Raw genomic sequence first — 13,206 nt, 5'->3', positions numbered from 1 at the left:
CTGTGTCCGCAGTCTCTGGTCATCTCCTGTACTGTGTCCGCAGTCTCTGGTCATCTCCTGTACTATGTCCGCAGTCTCTGGTCATCTCCTTTACTGTGTCCGCAGTCTCTGGTCATCTCCTGTACTATGTCTGCAGTCCATTGGTTCAGAATATATTTTTTCTTTTTTCCTCCCCTAAAATCTAGGTCCGTCTTATGGAGCAAAAAATACAGTATGTATAATTTGTTGCACGCTGAACCATTTTCAAAATCTCCTTCTGTCAAAGAAGCTTAGACTAAAATGTTTGATTTTTTTCCCCGGTGGTTTCATTATAACTTAGAAAGAATTTTATAAACTCCAGCTCCTGTTGAATACTAATTTTTTATTATGCATTTTCTTTCTTCCAAAAGACAATGAACAACAATAGAACACATGGATGGCCACTCAACATGGACACCGAAACAACCTATGAACCTTTTACAACTCCCAAGTTGATATCAGCGGTGCTTCTGTTCGTAACATTCGTCTTTGGATTGATTGTGAATTCATTGTATCTTTGGGTTCTTTGGTTCAGGATGAGAAGAACGATAAACACCACCTGGTTCCTTCACTTAATTTTAAACAACATCTTTTTCACGCTCGTCACCCCCTTCGTTGCTGTGTATTTGATGATGAGACCTCATTGGATCTTTGGTCTCTTCATGTGCAAGCTTGTTAACTCTTTCATTTCAGTGTGCATGTATGCAGCAGAATTCATCCTCACGACAATTAGCATTGACCGATACTGCTTGGTGTTTCACCCTCATTGGTACAGAAAACACATGAACCCTCGCAAAGCTTCGCTGATCTGTGCAGCTTTGTGGGCATTTGCTCTTTTATTCAGTTCTCCTTACCTAGCCTTTCGGAATATAAGATATAGGAATAATATTACTGAGTGCTACAATGACTACACCCTTTCTGGCAAGTTGGTCGAACGACAGGTCAAATGGTCCTTGTTTGGTTTCCGATTGCTTGTGGGGTTATTAATTCCTCTAGTTATAATCACAATTTGTTATCTCAATATTTTCATCAAGATGAAGAGAGAAAACCTGGCTAGGTCTACCAGACCATACAAGATCATGTGTACTGCTATCCTGTCCTTCTTTATCTCCTGGACCCCTTACCATGTATGGTATGGAATGAGTGTGGAGCCTGGCAAGATCTCGGAGAAAATACTTGAGGTCTTACAGATCTTGACCATTTTATTTACATGCATCAACTACTGCCTCACCCCGATACTTTACCTGTTCATCGTGGAAAGCTTCAAAAACATTTTCAGGAAGTCTCTGGTGGCCATAATAGAATTGGTTCTTAATGAAACCAACACCACGGCAAACAGGAGTCTCGAAGATCGGAAAGAACAGGAAAGAGCAAGCTGTTCAGTCATAAAGGATATCCAAGAAGATGACTCTTGAACCCAAACTCTTTTTTTATGGGACTTTGGAGTGCCCTGAGACATTGCAGAAGAAGGCTCTTGAACCCAAATCTGTGAACGCCTTTGAGGTGACTTTTGTAAATCATTATATATTATTATATATCATCTAGGATATTCTTAGTGGACCAAATTGAATTTATAAATGGAGTCTTGCGTCTCGAGGGCTCAGCCAGCTTCTGGATTCTTGGACACCTAATCAATCAGAAGAATCTGCCATAATGCATAAAGCTGATCCTGTTCTTCCGCCCGGGAGGTTGGGGTATTCCTGCCCACCTTTGCGCATTTCAGAACTTTCTATTAAATTCTGCATTATATATATATATATATAAAAAGACAATCTAGTACAAAATTTGAGAGCTCATTATTATTGTAGCAGGTGGAACAGCACAGAGGTCTCGCCAGTAGAGTCACAAAAATATATAGTTAAGTGCCATATGGTTTAACTCTCCACCTTATATTGAAATGTTCAGTCATAAAGGATATCCAAGAAGATGATTCTTGAACCAAAACTCTTTTTTTTACAGGACTTTGGAGTGCCCTGAGACATTGCAGCTTATACACTATCATAAATGATCTAGGATATTCTTAAAGACCCATATTTTAGCTTTAGCTGGAATTTTGTTGGCTCAGCCATCACCTGGCTTCTTGTATATCTTAACCAGGGGCGAACTGACAACTCATGGGGCCCCCGGGCAATAGGGGATCATGGGGACGCTGGGTCCTTGTCCAAACTCAAAAAAAGCCTATGAAAAAGGTACCAGGGGCATCTCATGGGGCCCCCTACTGACCCCGGGCCCTCGGGCAGTGCCCGAGTTTCCAAATGGTCAGTCCGCCCCTGATCTTGATCACTTAATCAGTGAGACTTGCCTAGTGCCTAAATCTGTTTCCATCCACTTGAGAGTTTGGGTGTTTTGGCCTGCCTTTGTTTGTTCTGGATCCTCCTGTTACATCCTGCAAAAAAAAAAACTATTTCATGCATTAACTACTGCCTTATCCCAATACCTAACATGGTTATTGTGGAAAGCTTTAAAAACATTTGTAGAAAGGCTCTAATGACCCTTACTGAATTGGTGCCCAGTGAAACCAAAACCTCTGCAAACAGAAGACTGTAAGACCAGAAAGAACAGGAAAGAGCAAGATTTCGGGCCAAAAAAGATATAAAAGAAGGCTCTTGAACCCAAATCTGGGTGACTTTGGTGTGCACTGAGACATTATACTCATCATCAAGGATATTCTTAAAGAACCATATTTTAGGTACCTTTAGGTATAGCTGTTGTTTTAAATCTGTAGCAGTGCCAGATATCTTCAAACAAGTTTTCAAAGTAAAAGTTCATAAATGTATATAAAAGTCCAGCTTCAAATACGGTATTTGTGGTGCTCAGTGTAACGTAAAAACAAGTTGTTCCAGTGTTCAAAAGGTGCGCTTCCAAAGCCAAGCCTCTTACCGGAGGGATTTTAGGTATAGCTGGAATTTTGTTGGCTCAGCCAGCATCTGGCTTCTAGTATATCTTGATCAGGGGCGGACTGACAACTCATGGGGCCCCCGGGCAATAGGGGATCATGGGGCCCCTGTGTCCTTGCCCAACCCAAAAAAGCCTATGGAAAAGGTACCAGGGGCATCTCATGGGGCCTCCTACTAACCCTGGGCAGTGCCCGAGTTTCCAAATGGTCAGTCCGCCCCTGATCTTGATCATTTAATCAGTGAGCCTTTCCTAGTGCCCAAATCTGCTTCCATCCAATTGAGAGTTTGGGTGTTCCTTTGCTTGTTCTGGATCCTCCTGTTGTATCCTACAGTACATAATATAAATAAAAATAGTACATGCATTAACTACTATCTATCTTTCTATCCATTCAGTCGTATCTGACCCTTGGTGATTGCATGGACCGTCTTGTAAGTGACTTTTTACATGAATTCTCTTAGCAATTATTTTACAGGGTAGGTTGCCAGGTCTTTCCCCAACCCCTACCATGCAGGAGATCCCACATGGCCAGGGATGAAACTAGGACAATTTAGATAGGAGCCAATTCGCCTACCAGCATGTCTTTGGAGTGTGGGAAGAAACCAGAGTACCCGGAGGAAACACACACAAGCACAGGGAGAACATGCAAACTCCATGCAGAAGGCGCCGTGGTTGGGAATTGAACCCATGACCCAATTACTGCAGAAGTGCTAACCACTAAGCCACTGTCCAGCCTCCATTAACTACTACCTTTTCCCAATACTTAACCTGGTTATTGTGGAAAGCTTTCAAAACATTTGTAGAAAGTCTCTAGTGACCCTTACTGAATTGGTTCAGGGGCATATTTACCACAAGGCAAACAAGGCACTTGCCTAGGGCAGCACTCACCCCGGAAAAAGGGATGGAAGAAGGGACATGTGCACCATGGGAACCAGGTGGGATCCGAGAGAGGCTGAAGGCTGCTTGATGGTGTATTTAGAGTCTGACTCTCATTTCTGGGGATGTCCAGAGCTGTGAAGATGGGTGTCTTTCTCTCTATCGTCGGGGGGAGGGGGGTAGTGGAAGGCTTTCACAGGTGGGGACAGGGGTGTTGTTGGTCAATGTCAGGATTTCTCTCCGCGGGAGAGGGGGGGGGGGGTTGGTCAATGTTTGGGGGGGCAGGCGATTTTTGTGTTGCCTAAATACACCACTGACCCCATGGCTTACTTACCTACAGGTTCCTATTGCACAGAGCTGACTCCTGGGTTGGTGAGAGCTGGAATGGGGGTTTGTAGAGAAGTCAGACCTGAAGAAGGGCAAGAGTAAGATGTTGATGGGAATGCAGAGGTAAACTGCTGTGGAAGAGGGCTGAACTCTACATTCTGTATGCAGCGCACCCCTGAATTTTGCACTCTGTATGTAGTGCACCCATGAACTTTACACTCTGTATGTAGTGCACCCATGAACTCTACACTCTGTATGTAGTGCACCCCTAAACTCTACACTCTGTATGTAGTGCACCCCTAAACTCTACACTCTGTATGTAGTGCACCCCTAAACTCTACACTCTGCGTGTAGTGAACCCCTAAACTCTACACTCTGTGTGTACTGCACCCATGAACTCTACACACTGTATGAAGTGCACCCCTAAACGCTACACTCTGTGTGTAGTGCACCCCTAAACTCTACACTCTGTGTGTAGTGCACCCATGAACTCTACACACTGTATGTAGTGCACCCCTAAACTCTACACTCTGTGTGTAGTGCACCTATGAACTCTGCACTCTGTATGTAGTGCACCCCTAAACTCTACACTCTGTGTGTACTGCACCCATGAACTCTACACACTGTATGAAGTGCACCCCTAAACGCTACACTCTGTGTGTAGTGCACCCCTAAACTCTACACTCTGTGTGTAGTGCACCTATGAACTCTGCACTCTGTATGTAGTGCACCCCTAAACTCTACACTCTGTATGTAGTGCACCCATGAACTTTACACTCTGTATGTAGTGCACCCATGAACTCTACACTCTGTATGTAGTGCACCCCTAAACTCTACACTCTGTATGTAGTGAACCCCTAAACTCTACACTCTGTATGTAGTGCACCCCTAAACTCTACACTCTGCGTGTAGTGAACCCCTAAACTCTACACTCTGTATGTAGTGCACCCCTAAACTCTACACTCTGTGTGTACTGCACCCATGAACTCTACACACTGTATGAAGTGCACCCCTAAACGCTACACTCTGTGTGTAGTGCACCCCTAAACTCTACACTCTGTGTGTAGTGCACCTATGAACTCTGCACTCTGTATGTAGTGCACCCCTAAACTCTACACTCTGTATGTAGTGCACCCCTAAACTCTACACTCTGTATGTAGTGCACCCATGAACTTTACACTCTGTATGTAGTGCACCCATGAACTCCACTCTCTTTATGTAGTGCACCCCTAAACTCTACACTCTGTATGTAGTGAACCCCTAAACTCTACACTCTGTATGTAGTGCACCCCTAAACTCTACACTCTGCATGTAGTGAACCCCTAAACTCTACACTCTGTATGTAGTGCACCCCTAAACTCTACACACTGTATGACGTGCACCCCTAAACGCTACACTCTGTGTGTAGTGCACCCCTAAACTCTACACTCTGTGTGTAGTGCACCTATGAACTCTGCACTCTGTATGTAGTGCACCCCTAAACTCTACACTCTGTGTGTAGTGCACCCATGAACTCTACACACTGTATGTAGTGCACCCCTAAACTCTACACTCTGTGTGTAGTGCACCTATGAACTCTGCACTCTGTATGTAGTGCACCCCTAAACTCTACACTCTGTGTGTAGTGCACCCCTAAACTCTACACTCTGTGTGTAGTGCACCTATGAACTCTGCACTCTGTATGTAGTGCACCCTAAACTCTACACTCTGTATGTAGTGCACCCCTAAACTCTACACTCTGTGTGTAGTGCACCTATGAACTCTGCACTCTGTATGTAGTGCACCCCTAAACTCTACACTCTGTGTGTAGTGCACCCCTAAACTCTACACTCTGTGTGTAGTGCACCTATGAACTCTGCACTCTGTATGTAGTGCACCCTAAACTCTACACTCTGTATGTAGTGCACCCCTAAACTCTACATTCTGTGTGTAGTGCACCCATGAAATCTACCCTCTGTATGTAGTGAACCCCTAAACTCTACACTCTGTATGTAGTGCACCCCTAAACTCTACACTGTGTGTAGTGTAGCCCTAAACTCAACACTCTGTGTGTAGTACACCCCTAAACTCTACACTCTGTATGTAGTGCACCCCTGAACTCTGTGTGTAGCACCCCCCCCCTTGAACTCTGCACTCTATGTGCAGTGCACCCCTGAACTTTGCACCTTGTATATAGCATACCTCTGAACTCTGCGTGTAAAGCATCCCTGAACTCAGCACTTTCTATGTAGTGTCCCCCTGAACTCTGCACTCTGGATGTAATGCACTCCTGTAATTTAATGCCCATGTAAGACCCTCCCACTATTATTGAAATTTGGCCATGCATACTATTTGATGCTGCTTGGTGGGTGTGCATGTGGGGGGAAGGGGGTGTTGTTTTTGTTTTTTTTGGGGGGGTGGGCATGGTTCAGTTCCTGCACTGATTCCCTGAGACAAAAAGCCCTGGTTATACCTAACCAGGTTTACAGGGGATCACAAATGGGAATTCATCTCCTGAAGGATGTTCTCATGTAAGCCTCCTGCTTTGATGTGTGGGGGTAGAGGAGCATCACCTCAAGCCTCCTGGGGAGGGGAATAAAGGAATGCCTGATCAGCTTTCTTTCAACCTGGAGATAAAAGGGTAAGCTGGTTCCAAAAATGCTGACCTGGGCCAAGGAAGTTGCCCACAGTGTGACCTCAGTATCTTCTGGAGGATATCAAGGACAGCAATATACTTGATAGTTTACTGATTTGTGATCATTGGACAGAGAACTATACAGGGGGTGAGTAAGGGAGTCGATGTGGATTACTTGTGAATGGTACAAAATGCAAGGGCAAGCTATAGTCTGTCTCTTTTTCCTGGAGCCAAGCCAAGGTACTGCATTTTGAGAACGTACTTACGTAACGTATCATGTCCAGGGGCAGACTGACAACTCATGGGGCCCCCGGGCAATAGGGGATCATGGGGCCCCTGTGTCCTTGCCCAAACTCAAGAAAGCCTATGAAAAGTACCAGGGGCATCTCATGGGGCCCTCTGCTGACCCCGGGCCCTTGGGCAGTCCCTGAGTTTCCAAATGGTCGGTCCGCCCCTGATCATGTCTGCTCTTTTATTTCTATACATTCTGTAATAATCCTTTAGATTTCTGTGTTAATGTTTTTACTTTCTTTGTAAATAAATAAGACTTTGTCTTCTATGAGCTTTCTGTTTATTATTATAGATTTTATTATTCATAGTATCACCATTAATATTATCAACAGAAAAGCACATTATAGGAATAGAGAGAATGGATATGTATTTATTTATTTTATCAACCTCCATACTTAGTTCACATAGAACAAATTGTATGAGCTCCAGTTCCTGTTGAAGTCTAACTTTCTATTATGCAGTTTGTTTCTACCAAAAAGACAATGGACAATAATACAACACATGGATGGCCACTCAACATGGACACCGAAACAACCTTTGAACCTTTTACAACTCCCAAGTTGATATCAGCGGTGCTTCTGTCTTTGGATTGATTGTGAATTCATTGTATCTTTGGGTTCTTTGGTTCAGGATGAGAAGAACGATAAACACAACCTGGTTCCTTCACTTAATTTTGACCAACATCTTGATCACTCTGATCACCTCCTTCCTTGCCGTGTATTTGATGATTATTATTATACAGTATTTATATAGCGCCAAAGGGTTTGTACAGTAGCAAGGGGGACATAACATGAGACAAGACAGTAAAAATACACTACACGAGGAGTTTGAGGGCCCTGCTCTTTCCAGCTTACAATCTAGGAGGGAGGGGAAGGTGGCACAGGAGGAGATGGCTGTGGGGGATGGAGTGGTGGGTGGAGTGGAGGAGGTTAGTTGTTAGGTGAGGTCCGGTGTTAGGTGAGGTTGGGGTAGGCTTCTCTGAAGAGGAGGGTTTTCAGGGTGCGCCTCAAGGTGAGGAGGGTAGGTGACAGTCTGATGGATTGGGGTAGGGAGTTCCAGAGGATGGGGGAAGTCCTGGAGAAGTCCTGCAATCGGGTGTGGGAGGAGGGGACCAGGGAGCTAGAGAGTAGGAGGTCCTGTGAGAAGCAGAGGGCAAGGGTAGGGTAGTATCTGGGTATCAGGTCAGTTATGTAGTTCAGGGCGGCATTGTGAATGGCCTTGTAGGTCAGGGTTAGCAGTTTGAACTTGATGATGAGACCTCGCTGGATCTTTGGCTTGTTCATGTACAAACTTGTTAATTCTTTCACATCAGTGGGCATGTATAGAGCAGTATGCATCCTCACGACAATTAGCATTGACAGATACTGCTTGGTGTTTCACCCTCATTGGCACAGAAAACATATGAACCCTCGCAAAGCTTCACTTATCTGTACAGCATTGGGGACAGTTGATTTTTATTCAGCTCTCCATACCTAGTATTTCGTAATTTAAGAATAACATCACTATTTGCTACAATGACTACACCCTTTCTGGCAAGTTGGTTGATGACGGATCACATGGTCCTTGTTTGGTTTCCGATTGCTTGCAGGATTATTAATTCCTTTATGCATAATCATGATTTGTTATCTCAGTATTTTTATCAAGACGAAGCGAGAAAACCTGGCTAGGTCTACCAGACCATACAAGATCATGTGTACTGCTATCCTGTCCTTCTTTATCACCTGGACCCCTTACCATGTATGGTATGGAATGACTGTAGAGCCTGGCAAGTTCTCAGAAACAATACTTGAGGTCATACAGATCTGGACTATTTTATTCAATTGCATCAACTACTGCCTCACCCCGATATTTTACCTGTTCATTATGGAAAGCTTTAAAAACATTTTCAGGAAGTCTCTGGTGGCCATAATAGAAATAGTTCTTAATGAAACCAACATCACGGCAAACAGGAGTCTCGAAGATCAGAAAGAACAGGAAAGAGCAAGCTGTTCAGTCATAAAGGATATCCAAGAAGATGGCTATTGAACCCAAACTCTTTTTTTACGGGACTTTGGTGTGCCAAAGCTTCACTTATCTGCGCAGCATTGTGGACAGTTGCTTTTTTATTCAGCTCTCCCTACCTAGTATTGCTACTTTAAAATTTAAGAGTAGCATCACTATTTGCTACAATGACTACACCCTTTCTGGCAAATTGGTCGAACGATGGATCAAATGGTTCTTGTTTGGTTTCCGATTGCTTGCAGGATTATTAATTCCTTTATGCATAATCATGATTTGTTATCTCAGTATTTTTATCAAGATGAAGCGAGAAAACCTGGCTAGGTCTACCAGACCATACAAGATCATGTGTACTGCTATCCTGTCCTTCTTTATCACCTGGACCCCTTACCATGTATGGTATGGAATGACTGTAGAGCCTGGCAAGTTCTCAGAGACAATACTTGAGGTCTTACAGATCTGGACTATTTTCTTGTTCAAATAATTTTATTTTTAACATGGAACAGTACAAAATAATAAGCAAAAGTATGGGTCATTGAAGGTGTACATAATTGCACAGTAAGAAACCCAATAATACAAGATCTGGACTATTTTATTCAATTGCATCAACTACTGACTCACCCCGATACTTTACCTGTTCCTTGAGGAAAGCTTCAAAAACATTTTCAGGAAATCTCTGGTGGCCATAATAGAATTGGTTCTTAATGAAACCAACACCACGGCAAACAGGAGTCTCGAAGGTCATAAAGAACAGGAAAGAGCAAGCTGTTCAGTCATAAAGGATATCCAAGAAGATGGCTATTGAACCCAAACTCTTTTTTTACAGGACTTTGGTGTGCCAAAGCTTCACTTATCTGTACAGCATTGTGGACAGTTGCTTTTTTATTCAGCTCTCCCTATCTAGTATTTCGTACTTTAAAATTTAAGAGTAGCATCACTATTTGCTACAATGACTACACCCTTTCTGGCAAGTTGGTCGAACGATGGATCAAATGGTCCTTGTTTGGTTTCCGATTGCTTGTGGGATTATTAATTCCTTTATGCATAATCATGATTTGTTATCTCAGTATTTTTATCAAGATGAAGCGAGAAAATCTGACTAGGTCTACCAGACCATACAAGATCATGTGTACTGCTATCCTGTCCTTTATCGCCTGGACCCCTTACCATGTATGGTATGGAATGACTGTAGAGCCTGGCAAGTTCTCAGAGACAATAGTTGAGGTCTTACAGATCTGGACTATTTTATTTAATTGCATCAATTACTGCCTCTCCCCCATACTTTACCTGTTCATTGAGGAAAGCTTCAAAAACATTTTCAGGAAGTCCTTGGTGACCAATGTAGCAGGTGGAACAGCTCAGAGGTCTCACCAGTAGAGTCACAAAATAATATAGTTAAGTGCCATATGGTTTAACTCTCCACCTTATATTGAAATGTGACATTTTTGGGTGGACTGGCATTTTTAAATCTCAACTTCAGGAAGCTTTTTAAAATCCCTCCTTGGTAGCTCTTCCCTAGATAGTAAGCCTCTAATGTTTTTTTGAGGGGTATAACCAGGGGCAGACTGACAACTCATGGGGCCCCCGGGCAATAGGGGATCATGGGGCCCCTGTGTCCTTGCCCAAACTCAAAAAAGCCTATGAAAAAGGTACCAGGGGCATCGCATGGGGCCCCCTACTGACCCCGGGCCCTCGGGCAGTGCCCGAGTTTCCAAATGGTCAGTCCGCCCCTGGGTATAACAGAATGATATACTATTTATATTCCTGACTTTTCTGGCAGCAGGCAATCTCCTACATTCGCCCTCAAAAAAGCTAGGCCTTCATTCTTCTCACATACAATGCAGGACTGCTGGTTTGGAGAGGATTGCTCCATGCACCTTGCTTGACCGGATGGGGGAAATATTATTATTTTTTTTCTTCAGCCCACCACTGGCTAATGGAAAGAAGATGAATAATCTATGGGCAGCTTTATCCTGTTCAGCATTTAACGTTCTTTGGAGGAAGATCTCCTTATCTGATGTAGTGTTCTTTTTTTGGAATCATATCTAAACGTTTTTTGCACAGGCAAAGCAATGGTGAACCGACAGTTATGATAATACAGTTTCAGTTGATTTTGTTCCTTTTGATTGCAGGCATTACTATACATTGCACTTTATAATATTCTACTTGCCAATTGCAGAATAGTGAGGCTTATTTATGGAGGACCCTTTGCTTTAAGGAAACACTACTGTATAAAAGTTTTGGGTCAGTTTTTTTTTGGTTTTTTTTACATTTATAGGTTTTTGAATGTGTATGTGTTAAATGATGTATATTTCTTTTTAATATAAACACATATAAATATCTATACGTACCAGGGGAGGGCTGACAACTCATGGGGCCCCCGGGCAATAGGGGATCATGGGGCCCCTGTGTCCTTGCCCAAACACAAAAAAGCCTATGAAAAAGGTACCAGGGGCATCTCACGGGGCCCCCTACTGACTCTGGGCCCTCGGGCAGTGCCCGAGTTTCCAAATGGTCAGTCCGCCCCTGATACGTACTGTATTTATACATTTTTTAACTTATTTTTATATATTTTTTTCACCTTCAATCTTTTTTTTTCCTTCATAAAATTTTTTTTAACATTTAAATAAAACCTTTAAAAACACAAATGATACTGGTATCACAGAAAATTAGCTGCTCTTACTCAAACATTGGGTGTGCAAACTTGAACGTGAGCTATTGAGCTCTATAAATTACAATAATGGTCTCTAAACTGTGTCCCTAGGGCCAGATGCGGCCCTTTGCTAGCCTTCACCGGTCCTTGGGGCACTATTCCTCCTACTGATATCAACAGTGGGGCCTAATGCCTGCCACTGACACTAATGATGGGGCACTATTCCCCCCACTGATACCAGTGATGGAGCACTATTCTTCCCACTGATACCAATGATGGGGCACTATTCCTCCCACTGACACCAATGATGGGGCACTATTCCTCCCACTGATACCAATGATGGGGCACTATTCATCCCACTGACACCAATGAGGGAGCACTATTCCTCCCACTGATACCAATGATGGGGCACTATTTCTCCCACTGATACCAATGATGGGACACTATTCCTCCCAATGACACCAATGATGGGGCACTATTCCTCCCACTGATACCAATGATGGGGCACTATTCCTCCACTGATACCAATGATGGGGCACTATTCCTCCCTTGATACCAATGATGGGGCACTATTCCTTCCACTGACACCAATGATGGGGCACCATTCCTTCCATTGACACCAATGATGGGGCACTATTCCTCCCACTGACACCAATGATGGGGCACTATTCCTCCCACTGACACCAATGATGGGGCACTGTTCCTCCCACTAATACCAATGATGGGGCACTATTCCTCCCACTGATACCAATGATGGGGCACTATTCCCCCCACTGATACCAATGATGGGGCACTATTCCTCCCACAGACATCAATGATGGGGCACTATTCCTCCCACTGATACCAATGATGGGGCACTATTCCTCCCACTGATACCAATGATGGGGCACTATTCCTCCCACTGATACCAATGATGGGGCACTATTCCTCCCACTGATACCAATGATGGGGCACTATTCCTCCCACTGATACCAATGGTGGGGCACTATTCCTCCCACTGACACCAATGATGGGGCACTATTCCTCCCACTGACACCCACCATGGGGCACTATTCCTCATCCTACTGACCACCATCCCTAAGGCAATGTTTTTTTCTCACCGATGCTGGGCTTGAGACACTGGCCACCCCCACTGACCACAATTTGGCTCCCTTAAAGTCAGGGGGCCCTCTGATGTGATTGGGGACCTCTGATGTAAAGAGGGGGCTCTGATGTGAAGAGGGGGGGCTCTGATATGGTGGGGGGATCCCTGGTGTGATGGGGGACCTCTGATGTGATGGGGGGACCTTTGATGTGATGGGGGGCTCTGATGTGATGGGGGACCTCTGATGTGATGGGGGGGCTCTTATGTGATGGGGGGACCTCAGATGTGATGGGGGGGGCTCTGATGTGAGGGGGGAGGACGTCTCTGATGTAAAGTAATTTCATCCTAGTGGTGGTGTGCATGGTCCCAGGCTCCAGTTCCCCATTGACGATGGAGAAGCTCTGGTCTGCTGTGTCGTAAATCTGACATTTAGTTGAAGGATGTTGCCAC

General features: G+C 44.2%; 1 protein-coding gene and 1 pseudogene across 1 annotated transcript; both read left to right on the top strand.

The window, feature by feature from the left end:
* The first annotated feature begins 392 nt into the window (after positions 1–392).
* LOC149432703 (putative G protein-coupled receptor 33) lies at positions 393–3,281 on the top strand. Its single transcript, XM_089665068.1, has one exon. The coding sequence runs from the start codon at positions 393–395 to the stop codon at positions 1,431–1,433; it is 1,041 nt and encodes a 346-aa protein (XP_089521194.1). The 3' UTR covers positions 1,434–3,281.
* Positions 3,282–7,539: 4,258 nt separating this feature from the next.
* LOC149432702 (uncharacterized) lies at positions 7,540–10,396 on the top strand (annotated as a pseudogene).
* The last annotated feature ends 2,810 nt before the right edge of the window (positions 10,397–13,206 follow it).

Source organism: Staurois parvus, unplaced genomic scaffold (assembly GCF_062004578.1).
Source record: "Staurois parvus isolate SC_StPar_1 unplaced genomic scaffold, SC_StPar_1.0 ptg002113l, whole genome shotgun sequence".
Lineage (NCBI taxonomy): Eukaryota > Metazoa > Chordata > Amphibia > Anura > Ranidae > Staurois > Staurois parvus.
This window is presented reverse-complemented; position numbering and strand designations above follow the sequence as displayed.

Bases quoted from the DNA above. Each gene is read 5' to 3' on its own strand.
- LOC149432703 (XM_089665068.1), top strand. From the start codon at position 393: ATGAACAACAATAGAACACATGGATGGCCACTCAACATGGACACCGAA.